Here is a 25,533-nt window from a genome sequence, read left to right as displayed (position 1 = left end):
CCACTTTCACTTTCAAAAGCCCAACCCCAACCTCCAATTTCTAGGATTTATGGCTGCTGCTCAAGATCCACAGGGGCTAGCGGGGGGCCTTCAGTGCCCTATCCCAAGACTAACAAAAATTAGAACAAATTTCACAAATAACAAAAGCTGAGGAACAGCTGTGAGAAAGGACAGGAATCTGTTCAGTCGACCCGGCTAAACGTGGATTGCAGAGCCCACTTTTTCTTGCGGCAGAACCGGGCATGGTGAGAAAACGCCTTTCCCAAAGGCTTCTGCCCAAGTATCACGTAACGAGGCTGCAATACAAACACCCTCTGCGGGATTGAAAAGCGAAGCAGGAGGTTGTTGCCCCCAGCCCAGCCTCAGCACTCCTCCCTGCGTGCCCCCAGTGACTCACCTCCACCAGGATGGACACCACGGCATTGAGGGCCACGATGACGAGCAGCGTCACCCGCCACTGGAAAGGCACACACACCAGCTGCAAAAGAAGCCCCCCCCCCGGATCAGCAGAACAGCAGGTGGCACGGATGCAACCGCTGGTGGTGCCCCCACAGCTCCACACTCCAGGAGGTGCTGCAGGGGGCGCCTCAAGAGCTGCCGTGGCAGCACCGCTGAGAGAAAGTCTGACGCACAGCAGCCTCCGACTTTACCCCCTTGATGGACACCGTTCCCTGCGTGTGGGGCTCTGGCTACCCTAGCAAGATCTGAAATGTCTCCGTCTTGGAGGAAAACAACGCAAAGGATGTAAGTGGCCCTCTCCTCCCTCCCAACACGCTCAGAAACAGCTGTGGGGAAAAGGACCTGACCAATGCAAAGCCCCACAGATCTCACCCCATGGAAAGAACAAGGGAGCCTCGTTTCAAGAGGTCTGCGGTCCTCCGAAACCTGAAAAGGAGAGGCACGGAGCCTCACCTGGAAGGAGGGCAGGCAGGGCCCAGGGCCCAAGCACCACCCTTGCGCCTCCTGCCTGCCATCCAGCCAGCCTTGTTAGTGCCTGGATTTCATTCCCCCCCCCCACACACACCCACACCCACACCCACACACCCACACACACACCCCCCCCACACACAGAGGAGCTTAAAGCAAGAAGGAGAAGGAAGGAACCTCCTGCAAAAAGCACCAGAAGCATCTCTGCTCAGCTGAACGGGGCCTTCTGCAGATACCGCCCTGCAGGTATCTGCTGAAAATGTGCCCGCACATGAAATCGGTCAAGAGGAGTCACAGCTGGATCCAGTAGTGCTGCCCTGGCACAACACAGCAGCAACATCTGGAGAGAGGACCTCGGTGTGGGAGTGCACCCAGGCACGCACGGCCCGAATGCAAGGGCCAGGTTTGTCCTGTGCCATTTCTATGCGCTCCCCATGCACGCCACCGAGCTGGGTTTCTCTGCGACCTCAGAAGCCACAGAGGAGAAGTCCAGGAAACATCTGGCTGTAGCACGAGAACTCCACCCTCACCTCTCACGTGCTTCTCAGGCCACTCTAGAATGAGTTTCAACCGCAAGCGACCTCCCCACTCTCCGAGCCATGCAGGGCCAAACCAGGGGAGTTCCATGTCAGAGCAGCGATTCTCAGGCACGTGGCGCAGAGATTCTGCTGCTGAGGACCAGGGAACGGGGGGGGGGGGGGGACTTCTGCCTTCTGCCCCTCATCATTTCCCCCAACCTAAAACGGCTCCACGATTCGCCTGCCTGCGGCAACCCTGGGGTCCAAAGAGGGGGACCTGCATCTTTGCCCCACGGGGACAATCAGCGGCTCACAGGGGCTGTTTTAGATGGACGGATGACCTCCCCCCTCCTTCCACCACAATCCCAGTCTAGGTCAAGGCCTCCAGGCCTGAAAAATGCCAGGCGCACCAGTCGGGGAACTCCCAGCGCCTGGGGGCTGCTGGCACGCCCTTCCTAACTCCTGCTGATGCCCGGTGTGGGGCTAAGCATCCCGGGGGGGAGGGGGCTGCCCGGCAGGGGGCCAGCGCAAGTGTGCCGGAGCTGAGCTGAGCAGAGCCCCTTTGGGTCATACCTCCAGGGCCCAGTCAACAGACCCGATGGGATGCAGCATGATGAAGAGCGTGAAGGCGTACAGCACCAGCACCGAGAGAACGAAGAGATCTGCAAGAGAGGAGGAGGCGGCGGCCGCTTGATGCTTTCCTCTCGGCAGGAGCATCCTCCTCCGGTGCCTGTGGCTGGGAGCCAGCATGAAGAGCCCCGAGGAAGACCAGCCAGGGCACCTTGGCAAAAAGGGGGCAGCAACCAGCCAGGGGCAAGCCTCGCCGCCTCTCCCAGGACCAGGCCTGCAGGCTGCAGCCCCCACTCTGCTGACCTCCCCTCTCCGAGGAGGCCAAGAGTCCCTCCCTCTCTAGGGCTGGGGCTCCCACTGACCAGCCCTCCTCAGCCTGGCCTCCAGCTGGGAGAAGAGCTTCTCACTGGCTTTCCAGGGGGCCACCTGCCTGGGGCTCCCGGCACCTCTGCTGAACACCTTTTGCCCCCTGGAGGACAAGGAGGTGTGGACACGGCAAACCCTTCTCTTTTCCTCTGAGTCAGCAGAAACGGCTTCCGGCATGTGCCCCACAGGCTTCTCCAGGGAGAAAGCCAGCACCTGCCCCCCCGAGAAACACAACGCAGCAGCTCTGCTGCAAGGAGGCGGGTCTCGGTGGGGCCGGGGGGCAGGTCTGCTGGCCGTGCCAGCTCCCCAGTCCCGGTCCCCGCACCACCCCCTTCTGCAGACTGCATCTCGCCTACCACCACCCCAGGAAGCTCTCCTGCCGAACAAGGTGCATAACAAGGTGCATACAGTTTTTGTAGCAAGGCTGTCGGAAGGGCTTCCCTTTCGAGAAAGCGATGGCGACAGTCAGGTACTGGAAGCTGGAGATGAAGAACAGGGTTGTGTTTTCGTAGTTTTGGATATTGTGCTCGTCGTGAAGAGTCTCGTTCCCGTGCACAGAAGCATTGGCCTGGGGGGCTCCGGACCGGCTACAAGCACTGCAACAGGCGAGAGAGGCAGCAGAGTGACAGATGACCGCAGCAGAGGAGACGGCCAATCCTCGGACGGAGGGCTCCGGGACAGGAGCTTCTTGAGTCGCAGACTGGCCATCCAGTCCTGGCCCGGGCAGCTGCCATCACCTGGTTTCCCAGCTGGAGGCGGGGAAGGCGGTCCGTGGCTCTCCCGATTGAGTGAGCACCTTGACGAAAAGCCCCGGCAGGAGCCATCTGCCTATCATAATCTAGCTCATACTTCCCCCAAGCCTTTATTTATTTTACAACATTTCGACCCCACCTTTCTGCCCTTACAAGGGCCACCAAGGCAACTAACAAATTAAAACACTCATAATAAATTTACATTTTAAAACCACTCGCACCCCAACAACACATCATTAAAACGGTTATAACCAGAGTTAAAATTCATGCAAAAACAAATAAACACCAACTAAAGCAACCAGTTCAGGGCAACACACCCAGGTTGTGTTACCCTCCTCCTGCGAGGGAGGCCTAGCTGGTGGTGGTGGTGGTGGTGGTGGAAAGTGCTGTCAAGTTATAGCTGACTTGGGGTGACCCCTGCTGGGGTTTCAAGGAAGGAGACTAACAGAGGTGGTTCGCCACTGCCTGTCTCTGCAGAGCAGCCTTGGTCTCTTCTGGAGGGAGGGTCTCCTACACGGTTACTAACCAAGGCTGACCCTGCGCAGCTTAGCTTCCAAGATCTGAACTTGCCTGGGCTATCCAGGTCAGGGTGCAGGCTGGGAGACCCACAGAAAAAAGGACAGGGGAGAGAGGAGGCCCCTTGTCCCGGGCTACCCCCAGCAAGCAATACTGCTCAGGGGGGGGGGGTCTGAAGCCCGGTCTCCCTGCCTCCAATCCAGCCCACGCACCGATTCACAGCTCAGGTGGGCCAGCAAGGGGCTGGAGCGACTCCCCCAGGGGTGAGGGTCGGGGCTGGCTCTCCCCAACATCTGCCAAGAGAATGACCACTGGGGGGTGGCCAGGAGAGAGCACACGGGGCCCGGGGCCAGAAGCAGGCAGGCAGCTAGGCAGCTCCCAGCAGCGCTGCCAAGAAAGTGACAATTCTGATCAGCTGCCACTGCAAGACTAGCGCGCGCACGCACACAGACACAGACACAAAGGGCTCCCGAGGCCTTCCAGGGAAATCGCACTCCAGCGCCCAGCCTCGCGAGCCCCGAGCACCCTGCGCATTGGCAACTTACTCAGAGCGTGGGCTCCACGGCTCGTACCACGGCTGCTGCCGGACCCAGAGGAACCCCAGGATTTGGAAGCTGAGGCAGACCAGGATCTGGGCAACCACGGAGCACAGGAGGGGCCTGGAGATGAGACCGGCCGGGGGCCTTTGCGCAACGAGCTCCTTCCAAGCAGGATTCAGGCTCACTGCAGGGAGACGGGCGGGGGGTGGGTGGGTGGGTCACGCATGCAACCGGCCAGGACTCCGAGGGCCAGCGAGCCGAGGGCTGCCCCTAACAACGCCCAGCGTGGAGACCTGCACAGACTGGGGCCGCTTAGCAGGTCCCGACCGGGCTGCGTGTCACCCACTGGAGATGTTCCCCTGCTGAAGCACGGCTCCCCTCCCCTCCTCGGCAATCTGACCAGGCACCCAACCTCTCTTTGCAGCATCAGGGCCTAGGAGCCCACCCTCTGAAAGACACCAAAGCCTCTCTCTCTCTCTTCACCGGGGGCTGGGCCCCGTGGCCAGCGCCACCTCCTGGGTCCCCCGGGAGGCAGTGCTAGTGGGCCAGCGGAGTGCTCCATTGTCCTGCTTTGCTTGTGAGCTTGGTGGGGAACGGGTCACTTCTCTGTACATCGCTCAAGCCACAGGGTCCGGGGAGGCAAAGTGGTCCCCAGCCCACATGCATGACTCTCCCAGACTTACACCGGAAACCCAAACGGAAACAAGGCCAAGGCCCAGCAGTTCTCGGGGGCTACTCTCAGGGGGGGATGGAAGGCTAAGGACAAGATCTCCTTCAGACTGGGGCCCCGGGGGCAATACTCACTGGTGAAGACCACCACCAGGATGATAGCAAGGTCGATGAAGAGGAACTGCAGATCTCCCAAGTTGCTCAGCATCTGGAAAGGAGCCGCAGGTGAGGCAGGCCGCGCCTCTGCTTGAGGAAAGGCGGCCGCCTCTCACTGGGGACAGCCAAGGCCCATCTCTGCGCCTCTCCCCGTCTGGCCAAATGGAACGGCAAGAGGGGCCTCCTTCACAGCCTGTGACGCCGCACTGGGGCTGAGCAAGGCAAGGCCCGAACGCCAGGCCCTCTAAAGAGCCACAAGGAAAGGCTCTGCCACAGCTCGGGCTGGGAAAGGGACAGAAGCCACCCTGCCCAGGGCCTTTGAGCAACCACACACGCTTTCACAACACATGGCAAAGCCCCGCCCTTAGATACTCACCGAGTACAACAGGGTGACAGTCACATACTGGATAATGCTGTACAAAGCCATAAATTTGAACACACAGAAGGACGTGATCAAGGCCGCCCGTCCTTCCCTGTGAAACAAAACAAAACCCAAGTTGGGCTCGCAGCCAGCATCAGCTTCCATGGCAGAGCACCGACTGGCAGGCTGCAGGCCTCCAGTTCCAAGGGCCAGGGACCGAGCCGGCCCAACTGCACCCAAGCAGGGCCAACCTGCAAAATCCAACAGCGAACGCGGAATTCAGCCCCCAGGAGCGGAACGGCAGCAGCTCCCGCCCAGAGCACATTTCCAGCCATCGTGGCTACAGAGACATGCCTGGATTCCCCGAGACCTCTGGAGACGGAGGCAGGCCCCTCCCCACCTCCCCCCAGAAGCAGGACCCATCCCGGCACACCTCTGCACAATATGCTGTTTTCTGGGGCAGGGTTTGGACCCCTTTAGAGCCACCCTGGCTTTGGACACCCTCACGCGTTTGGCCGGCAGCCCTCGCCCCCACCCTACAAGGAGGGGGTTAGGGGAAGGGCTGCTGGCTACAGAAGGCCACAAGGGCGGCGGGGGGGGGGCTCGTCTCCCCTCTTCCTGTCTCAGGGGTTCAAAGCCTGAGCTTTGTGCGGGGAGGGGTGGGCAGGGGTGTTTCTTCCTTTGACGCAAGCCACTTTGGGTTACTTCTCAGGAAAACAGCAGCCCATAAATAGTCAAATAAATAAACGGACAGACTTCCCCATTTCTACCAAGTGCTCCGGATCTGAACTCCCACGTAGCTGGGGGCCACAACTCCTCAGGCTTTTCCAGGATGTCAACAGTGAGCGGCTGCGGCTAAGAGCGGCAGTGTGCCATGCGATGCTCAGCGGGTATCAGCTGAGTCTGCCAGGGAAGCGGGAAGCGTTCTGAGAAGCAGTACCTGATGAGATTTGGCACACAGGCGATGCTGGGGGTCCTGGAGGTGAACGGCGATGCCACAGAAGCCTCCAGTTCGGACAGGGAAATGCCACCGTGTGCCCGCTTCAGTGCCTGCCGGGGAGGTGGGGAGGGGGAGAGAGTGAGAGTGTGCAAGGGAGGGTGTTGCTTCCTCAGAAGGCGCTGGCCGAACGGGATCACGTGACACCCGAAGGAGGGTACTCACCCCACAGTCATTCGCCCCATCGCCACACATGCCCACGTAGTAGCTGCAAAACGACAAGCTCAGGTTAGGCTCCTGCTGGGGTTCAGCTCAAGAGCCCTCCGGCCTCCCCTCTCCCAGGGCAGCCTCCGCCCCACAAGACGACGACTCAGGGCAGCTGCCCACCGCAAACCCCACAGCCGGAAGGGGAAACGGCGGGGCCTTTGTGGGGGCGCGGCAGCTTCTGAACCCTCCACTCGGCCAGCAGGTGCCGGCGTCCTGCCCAGCCCTTGCCCCACCCTCGCGGGGCGTGCGGTCCGCACCCTCTCCAAGCTGGGGCCCGTGGGCAAGACGGGCCACAGGGATAGGGGAGAACCAGCCAAAGCCCCCCAGAGGCCAAGGCAGCCGACTGCTCTGCCTGCTCCAGGGGCAGCCTGGCCACGGCTGTGGCACAAGGGCCACGATACTCACTCCACATTCTGCAAAGCTTCCACCAGCTGGGTCTTCTGATCGGGTGCCATGCGAGCAAACACTGTGCCATGGAGGACAAGCTGGGGGGGGGGGGAGAGAAATATTGGTTCTCTTAGCAACACTGTTCAGTTACAGACCAGAGAGGAAGCAGGTGGGGACGCCGCAGCAGCGTCAACAGAAGTCCAGCCTCTCGCCTTGTTCCTTCAGAGGCAAGTTAGTTACAAGGGGAATTTCTGCAGCCCTTGGCAGAAGCCATTTGGTAGCCCCCCAGAGGGCCTCCTCGGCCTGGAAATGCCACCGGGAGGACTGGAGAGCCTTAGATACAGCCCCGCCCACCCAGAAAGGAAAGCAACCACCTTCAGAGCACGTGTGCGTGGGGGTGGCCCTGCAAACCGCCGAGAGGGGACGTTCAAGCACTGCCCACCTCCCCACCCCCACTGCTGCCCATCGTCAGAGCAGAAGCAGCCAACAGGCGCTGTGCCAGGTACAGACCTTCGGGACCAGATCCTGAAAATGCTCCTGGATCACTGCAAAGGACTTCCCGCTCATGGCAAAATGGTGCTTGGTCACGGGGAGTTCCTCGAGGCTGTCCGGGGCCAATTTAATAGGGATCTCCTGCCACACAGAGAGGGGGCATCACGGCCTCAGCCGGCTGCCCATTTCCTGTAGCAAAGACTCTTCCCTTTCCCACCACCAGGAAATCCAAGCCCAGGGGCCCTCCCTGAGCCTGGCAGCAGGAGGGGGAAACGGCACCTCCTGGGCAGGGGCAGGGGCAGGGGCAGGGGCAGGGGCAGCCACCAGCAGGCAGCCAGGCAGTCGCTCCCACGCACTGGAGGCTTCCTGGGGCAGAGCTCAGCAGCCCAACTTCTAGGAGGTCTGCAGCATCTTTCACAACACTCTGGGACCACCGAGGGCAGAACTCCACGGGGGCGGGGGGGGGGGGCGGGTTGAAGGAAAATCAGTAGGAAGGAAGAGGCAGGATTTCAACCCCCTCAGCAACCCCCCCCAAACCCAGCAGCTGCCCATTTTCTCTCAACCTGCCAATCCCAGCAGTGACTCCTGGTTGGGAAGGAAAACAGCTGTGGGATGAATAGCCACGGTGCCTTTCTAGCCACAGATCCTGCCAGAAAGCAGTGCCACCCCCCCCCCCCGCAGCATTTGGCTCCAGGTCCCCCTTTGCCACAAGCGCAGGGGCGTAGGGGCACGGCGGCCTTCTTCCCCCTCCCTCCCTCCCGCCCTGAGTGCCGATCTCAAGGCCCCCGCGGGCCAGAGCCAGGAGAGGGGAGATCGGGATCTTGTCCTGTCCAGGTTCAGCCTGCCCCAAGGACTCCTGAAGCTGCCAGGGAACTTTCGCCCTCCTCTGACCGTGAGGCTTTCCCAGGCTCAAAGTCCCACCAACCCACACCGCTCTCCGAGCTGGGGCACAGGCCCGTATTTCCCCCTGTGGAGCAAAGACCAGCTTCATCTGGAGGAAAGCTGGGGGGGTGGGGGTGGGGAGGGTTAGGGTGAAATGCTCCTGGCCAACTCTGCTGCTTGGACGCGGCTTGAAAGCAAGAGAAAGGGGCCCATCCTGAGGGAGGCTCTCCCAGGCCTTGCCGTATTTTGGGCCACGGAAAGAGCTGGCCGTGGCTCCTCCTCGCATCCCACTCAGCACCTGCTTGGACCCGGCTGGCCACCCCCAGGGCACCCCCCCCCCACGCAGAGGGAAGGGGCTGGTGCTACCTCTGGCTGAATGGCTGGCGAGGAATCCGTGCCCTTGCTGAGCATGTCTGCGTAGTGCCAGTTGATCCTGGCCGGCACCCCGTCCTTGGGAGCCAGCGCTTCCGCAATGATCACCTTGTCCGGAGGCTGGATCATCCCACAGTCCCTGGCCACAGAGATGGCGGTCAGCATGTTGTCGCCTGTGAAGCAAGCAGAGCCGGCCGCTGGGTCTCGAGCTCCGGCCTTGCGGCCTCTCCGGGGTTGCCTGGGCCCCCCTTCCATGCCGCTCTGGGGAGCTCTCAACTGACCCAGGACGACATCTGAGCACCTTCAATAAATGGGCTGCCAATTTTTCCTTCCCACGTTTCTAAATATGCATTTGAAATATCAGGCATAATAATATCACATAATGAATGTCTCTACATTTTAAAATTAAATTTTAACTTGAAATTTGAAACCATTTGGTCCAATTTCCTTTCCACGAGCATAAACATGCTTCTCGGAAGGCAGGGGGCGCCCCCTCCCGACCTGCAGGCCACCCGAACGGGGCCCCGACCCCCCGGTCCAACCCAACGTGGCCGTCAGACGAGAAGACGCAGCAGCAGCAGCAGCAGCAGCAGCAGAAACACGCCTGGGCCATTGCTGGAGCTCTACAGGATCTGGGTGGTATTTCAAGCGCAGGAACCCGAACGCAACCCATGCGCCCACCTCAGCCATTCTCGCTGCAATGCCAAGCCACGCCACGCGAATGCCACGCACAAGTGGCACACCCCATGTCACAAGAATGGTGGTGGGCAGCTCTTTATGTTCAAAGGCAAGAGATGTGGGGGTTGCTTGGGCCTTTCGGGGACCTGGACGGCCACTGTGGGAAACGAGAAGCGGCCCTCAGTGGCCTCTTCTCGCTGGCCTGCCCTTCTCGCGAAGGTCCCTGGATGGTCTTGGGGTCTGACCACTTGGTGGCCCAGCACTGGAGGGGGCTCCCCAGAGCCCCTCTCTCAGCTCTCCCCGCACAGGCCCTCTCCCTACCTACTTATCTGTAGGTACAGGTACAGGATGGCTCTCACTTGAAATATTTATGTACCCGTCTTTCCTGCAAGCACGGAGATCCGAGAGCTGAGGCAGGGTCATAAGAACGTAAGAGGAGCCCTGTTGGATCAGGCCAATGGCCCGTCCAGCCCAACACTCTGTGTCACACAGTGGCCAAAACACCCAGGTGTCCTCAGGAGGCCTGCCAGTGGGGAAGGGGCACTAGAAGCCCCCCCACACACACACTGCTTGCCCCCCCCCCCAACACCAAGAATACAGAGCCTCACTGCCCGAGACAGAGAGTGCCATCTATACCTCGTGGCTAATAGCCACTGATGGACCTCTGCTCCATATGTTTATCCAATCCCCTCTTGAAGCTGTCTATGCTTGAAGCTGCCACCACCTTCTGTGGCAGTGAATTCCTTGTGTTAGTCACTCTTTGGGGGAAGAAGTACTTCCTTTTATCCGTTCTAACCCAACTGCTCAGCAATTTCATTGAGTGCTCACGAGCTCTTGTATTGTGAGAAAGGGAGAAAAATACTTCTCTCTCTACCTTCTCCACCCCATGCATAATCTGGTAAACCTCTATCATGTCACCCCCTCAGTCGTCGTTTCTCCAGGCTAAAGAGCCCCAAGCACTTTAACTTTTCTTCATAGGGCAAGTGTTCCACCCCTTTAATCATTCTAGTTGCCCTTTTCTGCACTATTTCCAGTGCTATAATATCTTTTTTGAGGTGTGGTTGTTGTACCAATACAGATAAAAGCATGTGACAATAATCAATACTGAGCAATACTAGGCCAAGCGCTTGTATTCTAGATGAATTTTCAGACTTCGCATGAACTGTCTGTGTGTTTTTTTCTAAGTGTTAGGTAATTCTAACAGGTGTGCTTTAATCTTTTGACAGTTAATTAAAATAGTGGACTCTATCGAGATTAATGTTCCTCTATCAGAGATTCAACCAATGGTGATCTCTCAACTTAACTTTTTCTGACACTTCTCAGAGATTTATAGTTTTGTTTTGTAAGTTTGAGTATAACGTCATTTTTTACTAATTGGAAGGTTATACAATAGAAACTATGAATATTCAATGAAGCATCAGACCAAATATCGTTTGTTTGTGCTATCATGTGAAAAGCTCTTAGATATCTGCACATGATGACTTATAAAACTGCAAACTCAGATAGAATGGCAGAGCTCTGATAGAAGAAATCTCTTGAGAGAATTTAGGTGAGAACTTATTATTACCTATGCATTTCATAGAAACTTTGATTATGTTAAACTTGGAATTTATTAGGAAATGTTAGCAAACGTATTTCTTATTGCCTTTCTGTGTTCTGTTTTTACAGGATTTATATTAATAACCATTTATATTTTGATTACTTGCTTCATTAAAAAACTAGGGTGTATTTTCAATAAAGTGAAATAAACTCTAGACAGGTGTCTGTGTGTTTGATAAAGAGTTGCACAGCAATATTGAACCCTATATAAATAAATGTACTGATAAACAGGTGGTTCAAAGAACTTATCTGTTTGACAGGTCTGAGAACTAATTGCTGAAAGCTTTCCAAGAGAAAAGACACATCTTTCTTTTGGCTAGTAGAAGCTTGGTTTCAGACACGGGCAAAAGCTCGTTACATGGTGACCAGAATTGTACACAGTACAATTCTGGGTCCTCACCAGCAAGCGCTGGGCCTCCCCCAACAGAAGCTCCACATCTAGAGGAGGCACAAGAAAATGCTGGAGGGTAAGAGCCTGCCTAGGGAGGGGAAGCTGCTGGGAGGCCCAGCCCTCCAGTCCCCATTGCTCCCAGGGACCTTTCTTCCAAAGGGGATAACCAGAATCCTGCCAAGCTGAGGGTTCTCGGGGTGTGTGTGTGTGTGTGTGTGTGTGAATACATCTGCCTGCTGCACCCCCGGGACCCTCCATGCCAGGATCAGAGCACTGAGCTGTGACCTGACACACCCACCCCAGCTTTGGTAATGTGCAGGGGCTGCCCAGTCACTTCCAGACTGCAGGACAATCTCATCGCAACTTCTGCATCCCTGATGCAGTCAGTCTTGCCAGCGGACGCGGAGGGCAACCAACACTTTCTCCTTCACAGACACAAAGCTGAAGGTGGGCTCCAGCTTCCAGCAAGCGGGAATCCCAGCATCCGCTCACTATTTCTTCACCCTGGCTCAGACACCAGGACCGGTCTCCTGCAGGAGGCCTGACTGGGAGGGCAGGTGACCGCCTTTCAACGCCAACTTCAGCTGCCCAAGGAGAGGACACGCTTGGACAGCGCCACGAGAGCAGTTCGCTCACCTGTAACCATGACCGTGCGGATATTGGCCTTATGCAGGTCTTCGAGCACTGCTGGCGTCTCTTGCTTGAGTTTATTCTGCATTACAATTAACCCCAAGAAATCCATATTGGCCTCAATCGCCTCTCTGCAGTGGAATGGGGCGGGGGGGGGGGAGCGCGGGGGGGGGGGGAGAGACCAGAAATGCTGTCACTAAAACGGCAAAACTTACAGCGCTGGGCGATTTATCCGAAAGCAGAGGAATCAAGACTCAGCCGTCAGGGAGGGGGCCACAGCTGGGCTTGCAGGTGGCATATGCCAGAGTACTCAGGACAGCAAAATCCTGAAGGGACTCTAAGGAGCCCAAGGCGATAGTCAAGCGGGTGAACGAGCTACAGCACGACAGACGAGATGGGAAGGGCTGGATCCAGCAAACCATGAATGGAGCACATGCACAGAATGGCTTCTCCCCCCCCCCCGCCCCCGAACACCCCAAAGAGCTGCTCCAGAGCACGGGCAGATAGTTAGCCACCGAGAAGGTGCACAGCACCAGCCTCTGCAATCACCCTGTGAGGTGGGTGGGGCTGAGAGAGCTCTGAGGGAGCTGTGACTGACCCAAGGTCACCCAGCTGGCTTCAAGTGGAGGAGTGGGGAATCAAACCCGGCTCTCCAGATTAGAGTCCTGCTGTTCTTAACCACTACACCAAACTGGCAGGGAGCATACTCAGACCATCCAGCACAGACCATGGGAGAGTGCCAGTCGTTGCTCTGAACCAGCCAACTTACCGCCCCACATTCTGTACCCTGTGCCAAGTCAGCCTGGACTCCAGCCTCCGGTGAGCGACTGCAATGACGCGGAGCCCCTGCTTCGTATACTCCTCCAACACCCGCTCAAAATCAATCGGCACTAGCAAAAAATGAAACAAAGCAAGCTCAGAAGGATTAGCCCACCCCACTGCAGCTGCCAAGGATCAGGCGCACCCCTCTTTACCTGTTTCTGGCTTGCACAAGCCAGCCACCACTTCGGGCGCTCCCTTCGCATAGGCATCCATCCTCTTTTGCCCAAGGGCTCTGGCCACCACGCACATCCGTTGCAGAGCCGAAGAAAACGGAAACTGCCGCACAATCCCGATCTCATAAGTGGCCTAATCCAGCAGCAGAAGAAAGTGAAGATGTTTAACCAACAGATTTCCATGCGCATGTTGGGAAGCCAATGAACGGCTCAAAAACAAAGAGCTAATGCACTCACCGGAAGCTCAAACAGCTCCTGCAAAAGGAAAGAGAGAAAGAGACGCATTTCACTTACGCAGCCCAGAGGGCGGCAGGCACACTCTTGCCCTCGGCCCTCAGACAGGCAGCGCCACTTCAAGCAGGGCTGCGCCAGACCCCTTCCCCTGCGCTTACATCCCCAGAACCCCAGCCCAGGCCCGTCTCTTCTTTCTCCCCCGTGCCGCGCCAGCCTTCCTACCACAGGCTACCTCTAACACTGCCCCAGGCACTTCCCATGGCTTGCAGCCCTCAAGCTGTGCCTAGCCCCTCCCCGCCTACCCAACAATGAAACGGAGCCTCAGTACCGGCAACTGAGGCAGGCACAGGTTCCTCGGGCCGATCCCCAGCCCCACAGGGCCTTCTGCGGTCTCCCTTATAGCAAGTCACAGAGCGTAAGTTCACGGGGAAGAGATGGATGCCTTGGACTCTGTCAAGCCCAAGGCACACTGAGAAGAGCAATAACACGAATACCTCACGGGAGAGAGCCGGCATCGCTTCTGTGACTCCTGAACATCAGGGGTAACTACCTAGCCCAGGTGCCCTTTCCTTGGAAAACCTCAAGAGCGAATGGCTCTGTCACTTTGCCCTGCGAGGACACTGCTCCCGGCAGTTCGGTGGTGCTCAATGGCTCCGTGACAACACGACAGGGCTCCACCCCACGGAGCCTCCGAGGTGCAAGAGGAGCCACGGTGGTCCCGCCACTGCCGTTCTCTGCATGGCAGCCCCAGCCTTCCTCGGTGGCCTCCCCCACCCCCACCCCCACCCCCCAGTTCTGGCCCGGCTTAACGTCTGAGCTCTGACGAGACGGGGCTCGTCTGGGCATCTCCTTCATCCCAGAAAAGAACGGACTTCCTCACTGGGATGACTTGCTTTCCGCAGGGCACAGGCACACATCACAAGACACAACAGGGCGCGTGTTTGTGTTTGCAGGACATACGGACAGGGTCACTCAGGGACTCCCGTGGCCAGATACAATACAGTTTCATTGGGGTTCGTCATTCATAAACACCAGCGACACCAGCGACACCCTCCAGAGCAGACTTTTCTCCCAGGCCCATGGCAAAGGCCAATTGCTTTATGAAGTGGCCAGTATTCTGCGCTGCGCCCCCACCCCCACCCCCCCGGCCAACATCCCAGCGGAGGTAACTGATCCCGGGCTCTCTCCCTCAGCTACCACCAATGCACAGCGGGGTGGGCCAGAGGCACAGGCAGAAGGAAGGAAGGGGCCAGAGGCCGCCACGCAGTTGGGCTGCGCTGGCCTGACCCACAACCTGCTGTCTGTGCTTAAATATTTATGTGGTTTTATTGGTTTTAAAGCTGTATGTATTTTAAATTACTACACCGATGGTAATCCACCCTGAGCCAGCTGATACGGGGAGGGCAGAATATAAATTGAAATAAATAAATAAATGCCCTTCCCGGGCATGCAAGCGGCCCCCATGCCAAGGACAAGCAAGAGGCGGGGGCGGGGGGGGGGGGCCCTTCCCTACCAGGTCTTCGTTCGCTGCAGGTGCAGATTCTGGGAGGAGCTGCTTCGGTGGCCGGACCACGGTAGGCATGATGCGATTGTGAAGGGCCGTTTCCTCCTCAGTTGCCTCTTCAAGAATCTGCGTGAAACACAGCCACGTTATTGCCTCTGCAGACCTCCTTGTGCCCAGCACCCTGATCCGGGGAGGAGACAGCAGGCATGGATGGCTGCGTGCTTCAGCCTGCTGCACTTGAGGGACACATGTGGGGAGGGCGGCTGCACTTCAGCCAGCTGGCCGACTCCAAACGTTGCCAGTCTGAGCCGAGCAGTGCGCAGGGCCAGGCAAAGGAAGGGCCCCCTCCCTCCTGTGTGTCCATTTTTCAGAAGCTGGCCAGCACATCAGGGGGCTGTGCGCATATGCAACACTCTTTACAGCCAACAACAAATGGAATTACATTCTTCTTTTGATTGTGACGTGCCCCAGCCAAAGGATAAGGCCACAGTCCAAATACTGTACAAGCCAGATGCCAAATGCCCCTCCACCCCCACCCTGAACCACACACTTTCGCTTCCCCAACGCACCCTGGTATGCACAACACAATTAACTTTAATAGTAATGGTTCTGTCTATCTGCCTTGCGCCTAAAACACTAAAACGTTTGTCAAATGACAAAATGCACAAACAGGCTCCTGCTTCAAGTTACCTCCTTTTGGGGTGCAGAACGTTTGTACGGCTCGTTTTACCCCTCTTCATTTCCCACGTGGCTGCAGATGCAGCAACGCCTCCTCCCAGCTGCCCTGCTTGCCCGCCTTCTCTCCCAGACTGGGCCCGGGGCCACAGAAAGCAGCCCTCCCAGCCGCCACCTCTTGCTTGCCCGCTCGCCCTGGCAGGGCCACTGGCCGTCTTGGCTGCCCAGCTCCTTTTCTGCTTCTCCAGTCCACCCAATGCTGCTTCCGGGCAGTCCCTTCTTCCCACCCAACCAGCTCTGCCCATGGGCCAGAGGCCTGCTGAGTGCTGGCACCGTCTGCGTGGGGAGGGAGGCCGTGACTGCCCTTGCCAAAACGGGGACTGAGCATCTCCGCAGCCTACCACGTTTCTTACACGCTGGCGGCCTTGGCACCTTTTATCAAGCCATCCATTTACGAGAAGGCCTCCCCTGGCCGCCTGGAGCTTTCCTCCCCGCCGTGGCTTCTTACCCAACCAGTGGCTTCAAACATCTTCAAATCCAGTGGGTCCCCCGAGATCACTCCTTCGATCTTGGTCAGGGAATGACAGGCTGCCATGCACGCGATGAAGGGAGACTTGACCAGCCGCTTGCTGAAAGCGTTTTCTTCTGGCAGAAGGAAGCTGAGCACGGAAGCAAGCCAACATCAGTCAGGGGGGAAGCGTTTGCGCTTTGCTGTGGTTTAGCTCTGTTTCTAAAACAGAGCATCTGACGGCGGCGCTCACAGAGGTCCATTGATTCAGGAGCTTTGAGTGAATGAAGTTCTTCTGTTCACCCAGGGGAGGGTGTAGTAAAGAAGAGGCACAAGTTTCGCAGAGGAGAACCTAGGGTAGTTTGAACCGCCTTTTCCGTAAAGACTCTGACACGGCTTGAGGATTTTGCTTTGGGCTGCCTCCACTCCCTGCAACCTCTGTCTCCCATGGAGTAGTTACACAGTTCGTGAAATGGAGCTCCCCCGATCAAGAGTCCTACCACTCAAGCAACACCCACCGTGGCTGGCTGGGACTAACACAGAGGCCTAAACTTGCAGCCTGCAGTTGCTCTGCGCCGTGGCACCACACACGCCCTTCTGCTCTCTCTTAGCAATTCTGGCATTTTGCAGCTGAGCTCGACAGGTACTTACCGAGCATTTTCCACTCTTTGGATCCCCCAAAGATCAAGGCCGTCTTCAGTAAGAGTGCCTGTCTGCCAGGGGGGAAAGCAAAATTTAACAATGATGTTTGCAAAGCAAGGAACATATCTCAGGTTACTGAGGCAGAGCCTCCTCGTTGGACACCCTCCGTGCAGGTTCTGCTGCCGAAGCTCAGCCAGCCCAGCCCTGGTAGCTGCCCGACTGGGAGGCTGCCCAGAAACTGCTCCCTCACTTCGTGAGGAGTGAGTCCCAAAGGGAAGACAGAGGTGTTTTCCCCACACCGCCCCTTTGGAGGAGAGAGTGAAATGGGAGGGGGGGGGACAGAAGGAAGCAGGTCTCTGTGATGGAGGAAAGAGGGAGGCGCCCCTTCCTCATGGCCCGGGACACTGAGTGGGCTGGTTGGGGCAAAAGGCTGCAGGGGAAATGCAGCCGGATGAAAGGGGGCGAGGCGTGCCCTCCCAGAATACCCTCATTCTGCTCATACTGCTCCAGTATGACACAACAACACTAGAGTCCTATTGAGCAGAAGTCTCTCACGTAGTGCCAGCATAGCAGGTGGCAAAACTGCCCGTAAGTTCTGTGCCCATGCAAGGGGCAGGGGCCCTTCATTTGGCCACGTCCACTTGGACAGCATGGCTGAGAAGCAAGGGAGGGGCCGGGAAAGAGGCGGAGGCACCCTGGTCTGGCCTGGGCGGATTGAGACCGTTGCGAGTTAAACTGCCGGTGGACTATCTTTTTAGACAAATTCATTTTAATCAAAGACTTATGTCAAGAGTTTAGGCTATTGGGCTGGTTTATTGTTTGTCATTCGAACATGGTGATATTTGGGTCAGCACTGCTGGAGCGCTGCACATGGCGGGGGGGGGGGGGGCAAGGGACAACGCCCGGGAGGACCTGGACCGGAGGTGGCTTTCCAAAGCAGTGGGAAATTTTCTCCTGGATAACGGGGGCCTGGTTATCTGTCACCCTGACATTTCTTTCAGGATTACGGCCTTTTACCGCCCAGACGGTGTGCCCCTGTCCAGCTGGGGACAGGGCATTTGGCTGCAGGATGCCCGGGGTGGTTTACTGTGTTGGTTGCAGAGCTAGGAGCTTTGGCGGGGAGCAAATAATGCTCGGAGCTGTTCTGAATTCCAAGCAGAGAATATCACCAAGCCTTTGCCCTCACGCTCTATCAGAAAGCCCAAACCTCTTTGGGGAAGATCCTAGAAATCACGAACAGATTTTTCCCACCTGCCCTTGTGGCCACTGGAGACCTTTGGTCAGAGTTAGGGGAGCTCCACAGACAACGCACCATGGGGGTGGGGTGGGGTGGGGGGATGAGGGGTGGCTGTGAAGTGGGTAGGCCTCGGGAGACACTGCCCCCATGTCTCCCCTGCATTTTCATCAACGGGGAAAGAAAGGAGGAATACTGCCCCCCCCGTCCCCCCCCCCTGTCCAAAGCAGCATGCCCTGCGTCCCACAAGGCACTCCGTGACCCCATGTGCTCCCTCGGGAATTTCCGGGTACTGGCTCCCTGAGTCCTCAACAGCACCAACCGTAACGGAAATATTTGTATCAACCAAAACCAAGCACAAAGACTTTTACGTGCTGCTCCATGGGTGTCCTACTGAATTATTCTTCCCCAGAGGCTTTGGGCTCAGACAGGCTAGCAGGCCAAGCAGTCAGTCAGGAGTGAATGCGGAGGCCACGCTTTGCTTTCGAAAGACGTGCCGTTCCTTCGGCCCGCCCTCAGCTCAAGGCGGCACAATCCACACGCGGGATCCGAGAGGGAAGGGCCTGGCTGGTTTCAGCTCGGCCCCTCTGGCAGCAGGGCAGGGGGAGGGTCTGCGGCCACCTCGGCACAGGATCGGCCAAGCAAAAGAGAGAAGGCGCAGGCTGGACCTTGTCAAAGCACACGAGATTCAACTGGCCGCAAACGTTGATCCTCTGCGGGCTGATGCAGAAGATGCCGGCCTTCTTCAACCGCCTCTGCGCATAAACAATCCCAGCAGTCATTGCAGCAGGAAGGGCGGGCGGGACGGTGATGGTGATGATGTCGAGAGACTCGATGATGATGATTCCGGCGGGAACCTGCAAGAGGAAGAGGAGGACGAAGGTCAGCTCAGTCTTCACCAGCCTGGCCTTGGAACTCGGTCCAAAGAACTCTCGAGAGAGAGAGAGAAGTCAAAGGTCCTGAAAGCTGGCAGGGGCGGAATCCACACCATCCGGTACTGCATCCCTGAGCCCCGGAGTCCGTGTTTCCAAAGGATACGCACCAAACCGGCAACGGCGCGCCTGCACCACGGCGTTCGTGCTTGCAGTACGGCACCGGGCCACGAAGGGGGACGAGAATCACAAGCCACCCTCTGCAAGAGGCTGCTGCCCGTCTCTGGCATCTTGAGGCTGGCCCAAGAGTTCGACTGGTCAGAGGGGAAAGGAATACCTTATGGAGAATGCTGTTGACAATGGTGTAGAGAAATCCAACGCCTGCCACCCCGACCAGGAAGAGCAAGAACATGTAGGCATCTCTGTAGAGCTTAAAATCGGTCGGCTTTGGATACAAGATGGAGCGGACCAGCTGCCCTTTGGATGTGCTGAAGCCTGCAAGGAAGGGGAGCTTCAGAGGGGGGGGCAGAACCCCCCCCTAACCCACAGACAACCCCCAAACATGCCATGAGTTCAAAAGCAGACAGATTATTCATAATGCAGCAAAGGCAAATACAGCGGCAGAAGGCTGTTTGGGAAGGCTGACCCTTTAAAAGGATTAAAGAGCTTTAATTCCAAGCGCAGGTAAACTCTTCAGAAGGAGGACGGGCTTCACTAACAGAGAAGAGTGACCATCCTAGACCCAACAACACTCACACCCCCACCCCTGGCCCACGCCCCCAGCAGAAAGGCTCTCTTCTCTGTCTCAAAGCCACGAAGGAGCTCTGTGTGCCAGAAACTATCAAGAGGAGTCCGTTTGGGGCCAGAGGGCAGGGCTGAGCTGGAATGAAAGAGCAGAGCTTAAAGAGCTACTGCGGTCACAGCCACTTGGCTGCCGGCTCTTTTAATACTGTAGCAAATGAAGACGTGCCCCCCCCCCTCCCCGCCGCCCCCGGGAGCTCTTTTGCCCTGCCACTGAATCTCAGTTTATGAAGACAGCGCAGGAAACTGGTCAGGGGGCTGGACTTAAACAAGAGACTCCTCAACTCAACCCACCGCAAAACATGCCTGGACAGCCTCGGGCCAGCCGCCATTTCTCTCCGGAATCTACCTTCAAGGCTGTTGTAGGGATACAGAGGGGGAACATGCAACACCCCCCTCCCCCTAAGCAGAGATGGAAGCTGGCCATGAGAAAGAATGAAATCCCAAATCAAAGTTTGGTGTAGTGGTTAAGGGCGCGGGACTCTAATCTGGAGAGCCGGGCTTGATTCCCCACTCCTCCACTTGAAGCCAGCTGGGTGACCTTGGCTCAGCCACAGCTCTCTCAGAGCTCTCTCAGCCCAATCCCACCTCACGGGGTGTTTTGTTGTGGGGATAATAATAACAAACTTTGTAAACTGCTCTGAGTGAGTGTTAAGTCATCCTGAAGGGTGGTATATAAATCAAATGCTGTCGTTATTATTATTATTAAATCCACTGCAGAACTCCTTATGCGCCCTACGGAGGGCTTCCCTAGAGCAGCGTGCCCGAGCCCAAATGGCCCCGTATTGCAGCTGGGCCAACACACTGACCAGTCCTGACGACGACGGCCTTAACCAGCTCTGCCGTGTAGAAGCGGGTCTGGATGACAGTCGTGCCGCAGAACAAGGTGTGCCTCCTGTGCCCCTCTGGGCTGTACGCTTCAGCTTCCGGGGCTTTGGGGTCCTCGCTGAGATTCGGCAGGTTAGTCTTTGTGACGGGAACGCTTTCGCCTGCAACGGGAGGAGAGGTGGGCTGCCGAGGCCCTGGCACACGAGGCCACTGGCCGGCTGAAGGCAGCGAAGGAGGCCCTCCGCCCATGGGCAGCAGCTCCCCAGGACCTCCAAGCGGGGAAGGGAAGATCCTATGGAGACACCAAGGGCTGTGTCCAGGGCCTTCGGCACACAAAGCAGGCACTACGCCCAATCCCGGGCGGATTCAAGGGGAGCTATTCCCAGCCAGCCAGGAGCCACAAGGGCCCAACCAGCTCCCGGCCCAGGACTGGCCCCCTGCCCACCTGTCAGCATGCTTTCATTGACAATGCAGGTCCCGCTGAGCAGCACCGCATCACAGGGCATGATCATCCCATTCAACGGGACCACAATGACGTCTCCAGGCACAAGGTCCGTGGACAGGATCTCTTCGATACCTGAACAGTGGAAGCAAATTGGGAAACATGCGCCACGCACAGGCACGCCCCCTCCCCCCCAATCCAACCAATGTGGGCACCTCGCTCCCGCTGCTGGAGCCATGTGAGCACAGAGTGCCAGGAGGAAGTGAAGAACCGGGGGGGGGGGCAGGGGGGGCGCACACTAGCATCAGCCAGGCCCCTGCACATTCACACTCAGCAGGAAGCCCCTTGGGACGAGCGGAGGAGGGCACCGGGCACAAACAGGACGCTAATGCTTCTATGCCGTCCTTTGACCTTGGGAGCATGTTCTGCTCGACCAAAGTGCTTGAATGGGGGAGGGGGGCAGAAGCCGGATCAGAGGAGAGGCTCTACACAGGAGTAACCCATGAGAACAGCGGGCTGGCTATGCCTGGGGGGGGGGCATCCAGACCCCCTGCCCTACCTCGATCTGTGGTGCTGACGGACACCCTCATGATGCTGTGGGCCGCTACCATGTCGTGAAGCATCATGTATTGCTGAGGAGAGAAGGAGACGGTGCCTCAGCACGAAGCAGGTTTCTCCAGCGCAAGCAGAGCTGGCTTCTGTCCCCACTCCAGCCCCGCCAGATCCTGCTGGGAAGAGCCCCCCCCCCAACACACACACACAAGTGGGCCAGTCAGATCCGGAGCACGAGCAGAGGAGCAGCCTGCAAGGAGACCGCGCTGGGCACACAAGGTCCCCACAACACGCATGCCATCTTCTGCAACGCTTGCCGACAACATCAGGCGGCGTTCTTGCCTTTTCCTCGGGCCCCCAGAGGCACGACATCTGCAACTGCGCCGTAAAGGTGGGGAGGGGTCAGAGAGCGGCCCCTACGCAGAAGCACGGGGAGGCACCGCCGCTGCTGCTGGGGACCTGGGGCCAGCCTCGTCTCCCCCAGACCCCATCCTCCACATCTTGGCAACCCTCACGTGCTCCCACTGCTCGCTCAGGCAGCACGGCTGGCCCAGCACCAGCAGCCAGCCTCCTGCCTGGGACCGGCCCACTGAGGGCTCCTGGCCATCATTCGAAACGCTGCTGTCCCCCTTGGGAAGCTCATCTCAGGAGCAGCTCTGGAGCCCCTTCCCTTGAGACCCCCCACCCCCCCCAGCACTTGGGTGGGCAAAAGCACAGGGAGCAGGAGGAATGCAAGCCCACCCCTTTGGGGCTGGGGCTCGTTTTGAAAAGCCTCCAGATGCACGGAGGGAAAGCGAATGCATTCTGTCCTGGACCTGATGTTTCACGAGGCACTTCGAGGGCAGGGCCAGGAAGCCCAGAGCCACACAGCAGAGGGAGGAGAGAAACGGTTCTGCAGCCCGCCCTTCCTGCTCTCCCACAGTGCCGCCCAGGCTTCAACCTTTGAAGACAGCTGCCACGAGCCCAGGATGTCCGCTCGTCTACTTTTAGCACGCTGACAGCAGCCAAGCCTGGAAATCTCTTAGATCCTCCTACTACATAATTGTCTTAGCATCTTTCAGACGACGCACTTTTATCCCGGTGCATCTGCGCAGGCGCACCAGGATAAAAGGGCGCCATGGAACACCGCCTCCAGTGGCGGAGGGTCAGGCGAGTCTGTCCAGCCCTCTGCCGCCGGGCTACGCAGCCCAGCGGCGCAAGAAGAGTGACGTGCCTGCAAGCCATGGCAGAGCTGGGGCAATGGGGCGGAGGCGAAGAGCCCGCTGCCCCCGCCCTCGGAACCCTGCTGGAGCCGGACTGCCTCGCTCTCAGTGGAGCCGGGGCGGAGGCAAGGCGCCCACTGCCACCCTCGGAGCCCTGCTGGAGCTGGGCTGTGCCGCTCTCGGTGGAGTCGAGGCGACAGGGCGGAGGCGAAGCGCCCGCCGCCACCGCCCTTGGAGCCCTGCCAGGGCTGGGCTGCCTCACTCTTGGCGGAGCCAGGGCGGAGGCGAAGCGCCCAGCGCCGCCCAGGGAGCCGGGCTGCGCTGCTCTCAGCGGAGCTGGGGCAACGGGGCAGAGGCAAACCGCCTGTCCCCACCTTTGGAACCCTGCCGGAGCCGGGCCGCGTCATTCTCAGCGGGGCTCACAGGGCTACAGGAGCGTCAGCCCCTGCTCCTCACCCTCGCCAGACCCCCTTTGCCTCTCCACCTGCCAATCCTCCCCAGACCCCTCCTGCCTCTGAGCTCTCCCCAGACCTCCCCTTGCCCCCCATACCTGCCAATCCTCCCAAGCCCCAGGCGAGCTGGGGTGGGGGGGCGGAGAGGCAAGGGCGAGCTGCCCGCTGCCCTCCAAGCCCCGCTCGAGCTGGGGATAGAGAGGGAAGGCAAGCCGTCCTCCGAAGCCCTGTTTGAGCTAGGGAAAGGGGAAGGTGAGCCCCTCTGCCTGCCAGCCCTTCCATGCCCCCTCTGCCAGCCAGCCCTTCCATGCTCCCTCTGCCTGCCAGCCCTCCCATGCCCCCTCTGCCTGCCAACCCTCCCATGCCCCCTCTGCCAGCCAGCCCTCCCATGCCCCCTCTGCCTGCCAGCCCTCCCATGCCCCCTCTGCCTGCCAGCCCTCCCATGCCCCCTCTGCCTGCCAGCCCTCCCATGCCCCCTCTGCCTGCCAGCCCTCCCATGCCCCCTCTGCCAGCCAGCCCTCCCATGCCCCCTCTGCCAGCCAGCCCTCCCATGCCCCCTCTGCCTACCAACCCTCCCATGCCTCCTCTGCCTGCCAGCCCTCCCATGCCCCCTCTGCCAGCCAGCCCTCCCATGCCCCCTCTGCCTGCCAGCCCTCCCATGCCCCCTCTGCCAGCCAGCCCTCCCATGCCCCCTCTGCCTGCCAGCCCTCCCATGCCCCCTCTGCCTGCCAGCCCTCCCATGCCCCCTCTGCCTGCCAGCCCTCCCATGCCCCCTCTGCCAGCCAGCCCTCCCATGCCCCCTCTGCCTGCCAGCCCTCCCATGCCCCCTCTGCCAGCCAGCCCTCCCATGCCCCCTCTGCCTGCCAGCCCTCCCATGCCCCCTCTGCCAGCCAGCCCTCCCATGCCCCCTCTGCCTGCCAGCCCTCCCATGCCCCCTCTGCCTGCCAGCCCTCCCATGCCCCCTCTGCCTGCCAGCCCTCCCATGCCCCCTCTGCCAGCCAGCCCTCCCATGCCCCCCCTTCTGACAGCCCTCCCCAGCCCCAGGTTTCCAGACCATGTTGTACTTCTTCTCACAATGGGGCTTTCTTGCTAGTAATACAATAAGCAGCCCCAAGCAGGACCAGACCACAGGCTGGCCCGTCCCCTTCTCCTGAGTGGGCAGCAGCCATTCAAGCAAGCCTGGAATGCTGACACGACAGCAAGGAGCAACGGCCGGCCCACAGAGGGGCCAGAGATGGAAGCCACCCTTCAGCCTGGGCCAAGTGCAGTGTCACCCCCTGAGCCCCTGCAGCGTCTGCTGCCCCAGGCCAGGCCTGCCTACAGAACTGCAGTCCCAGCTTTACAGGCCACTCTGCCTAGAACGCTTCGGCCCCAGCAGGTCTCTCAGCCTCACAGAGACAACACACTGGGAAAGGAGAGCGCTCCTCTTTGATGTCCTCCGGCGTCCAGGCACGCACGGGCACAAGTCTGCCCACGTGAAAATGCACAAGAGGGTGGGTACCCCCACGAAGCCTCTTGGCCCTGGGCCCCAGGGAGGCCTACCTTCCGGATGGTGTACAGGGAGCTCGCAATGGAGACCAGAGACATCACCACAATGGCCAGCGCATAGTAGTAATATTCATCTGTGCTCCAGAGGATCACACTGAACAGCTGGAAAATGTAAAACGGGTTGAGAACCTGGGAGGGCGAAAGACAGGGAGGGGAGAAAGAGCGCGCCAAGTCAGACACCCTTAGCACTCTCGGCTGCAGCTGGAACAGCCCCGGACCAAATGTGGCAGACATCTTTCCAAACCAGTCATCTGCCTGCATGCCAGCAAGGGGACCCACCTGCCACTAGAGCAGAGAGGGGCTGCAAAACGGGCAGGGGTGGGGAACAGCCCCCCCCCCCGCCAACACAGTCATGACAACTACCAGCTCTTACCTCCTTAATCAACAGTTTGGAAACAGAAGGCACTTTCACAGCAATCTCATTGACTCCGTAGAACAATCTTCTGTATTAGACATGATTTAAAAAAAATAAACACTGAAAATCCTACTTGTCAATACAGAGCATTTCCCTTCCACACTATGACAGCAAGGAACAGTCACAAGCAGTTGGCACATGAGAGAAAGAACGCAGCACTGGCAGGAGGGGCCAAAGACACAATGACCTGTGCCCTGCCCTGTTCGATAGAATCTCAGTCCAACGGCCCCAGGTGTAGTTCCTCAAGTGGCAAAAGCCAGCCTCGTGGCACAGCATTAGTCTGCCAAGCCTGGCTGGAGGGTGGTAGGGGCCTCTCTGGGCTGAAAGACAGACTAGGGCAGCATCAAACCCAAAGCCATGGGTCAGCGGAGAACTCCATGCCATGAGGCCCCCACTCTGGCCCGTGCCCAACCTTGCCCATGCAGGCCATGCACAGGGGCAGAGTGGGGGCTCCGCTAGCACACAGGCCGCCCCTGCCTGCACTGGCAGAAGCAGCCTCACCCGACTCTTGAGATCTGCCAGCAAGCGCCTAGAGGGGCCACTCGGCGAGGACTGCTCTAGAGCTCCTGTCTCTATGGCAGACACAGGCCTGACGCAGCACGCCGGGGGCCCAACGCACA

General features: G+C 58.6%; 1 protein-coding gene across 2 annotated transcripts in view; it reads right to left on the bottom strand.

The window, feature by feature from the left end:
- Window positions 1–25,533, bottom strand: part of ATP13A3 (ATPase 13A3) — a 54,205-nt gene that overhangs the window by 6,467 nt on the left and 22,205 nt on the right. For both annotated transcript variants that reach the window (XM_054982182.1, XM_054982181.1), the window contains exons 7-31: window positions 24,872–24,941; window positions 24,493–24,627; window positions 21,304–21,376; window positions 20,748–20,879; window positions 20,284–20,463; window positions 19,011–19,168; window positions 18,470–18,658; window positions 16,577–16,638; window positions 15,926–16,076; window positions 14,752–14,868; window positions 13,242–13,259; window positions 12,984–13,137; window positions 12,779–12,899; window positions 12,016–12,140; window positions 8,706–8,884; window positions 7,476–7,598; window positions 6,984–7,063; window positions 6,537–6,579; window positions 6,315–6,424; window positions 5,390–5,486; window positions 4,993–5,065; window positions 4,195–4,372; window positions 2,790–2,977; window positions 2,019–2,107; window positions 398–478 (exon numbers count right to left, since the gene is read on the bottom strand). In XM_054982182.1, coding sequence (XP_054838157.1) covers window positions 398–478; window positions 2,019–2,107; window positions 2,790–2,977; window positions 4,195–4,372; window positions 4,993–5,065; window positions 5,390–5,486; window positions 6,315–6,424; window positions 6,537–6,579; window positions 6,984–7,063; window positions 7,476–7,598; window positions 8,706–8,884; window positions 12,016–12,140; window positions 12,779–12,899; window positions 12,984–13,137; window positions 13,242–13,259; window positions 14,752–14,868; window positions 15,926–16,076; window positions 16,577–16,638; window positions 18,470–18,658; window positions 19,011–19,168; window positions 20,284–20,463; window positions 20,748–20,879; window positions 21,304–21,376; window positions 24,493–24,627; window positions 24,872–24,941 — 2,926 coding nt within the window. The remainder of the gene's footprint in view (window positions 1–397; window positions 479–2,018; window positions 2,108–2,789; window positions 2,978–4,194; window positions 4,373–4,992; window positions 5,066–5,389; window positions 5,487–6,314; window positions 6,425–6,536; window positions 6,580–6,983; window positions 7,064–7,475; window positions 7,599–8,705; window positions 8,885–12,015; window positions 12,141–12,778; window positions 12,900–12,983; window positions 13,138–13,241; window positions 13,260–14,751; window positions 14,869–15,925; window positions 16,077–16,576; window positions 16,639–18,469; window positions 18,659–19,010; window positions 19,169–20,283; window positions 20,464–20,747; window positions 20,880–21,303; window positions 21,377–24,492; window positions 24,628–24,871; window positions 24,942–25,533) is intronic.

The sequence above is a fragment of the Eublepharis macularius genome, chromosome 6, assembly GCF_028583425.1.
Source record: "Eublepharis macularius isolate TG4126 chromosome 6, MPM_Emac_v1.0, whole genome shotgun sequence".
In the NCBI taxonomy this organism is placed as follows: Eukaryota; Metazoa; Chordata; class Lepidosauria; order Squamata; family Eublepharidae; genus Eublepharis; species Eublepharis macularius.
The sequence above is the reverse complement of the archived record's forward strand: the minus strand, read 5'-3'. Positions and strand labels throughout refer to the sequence as shown.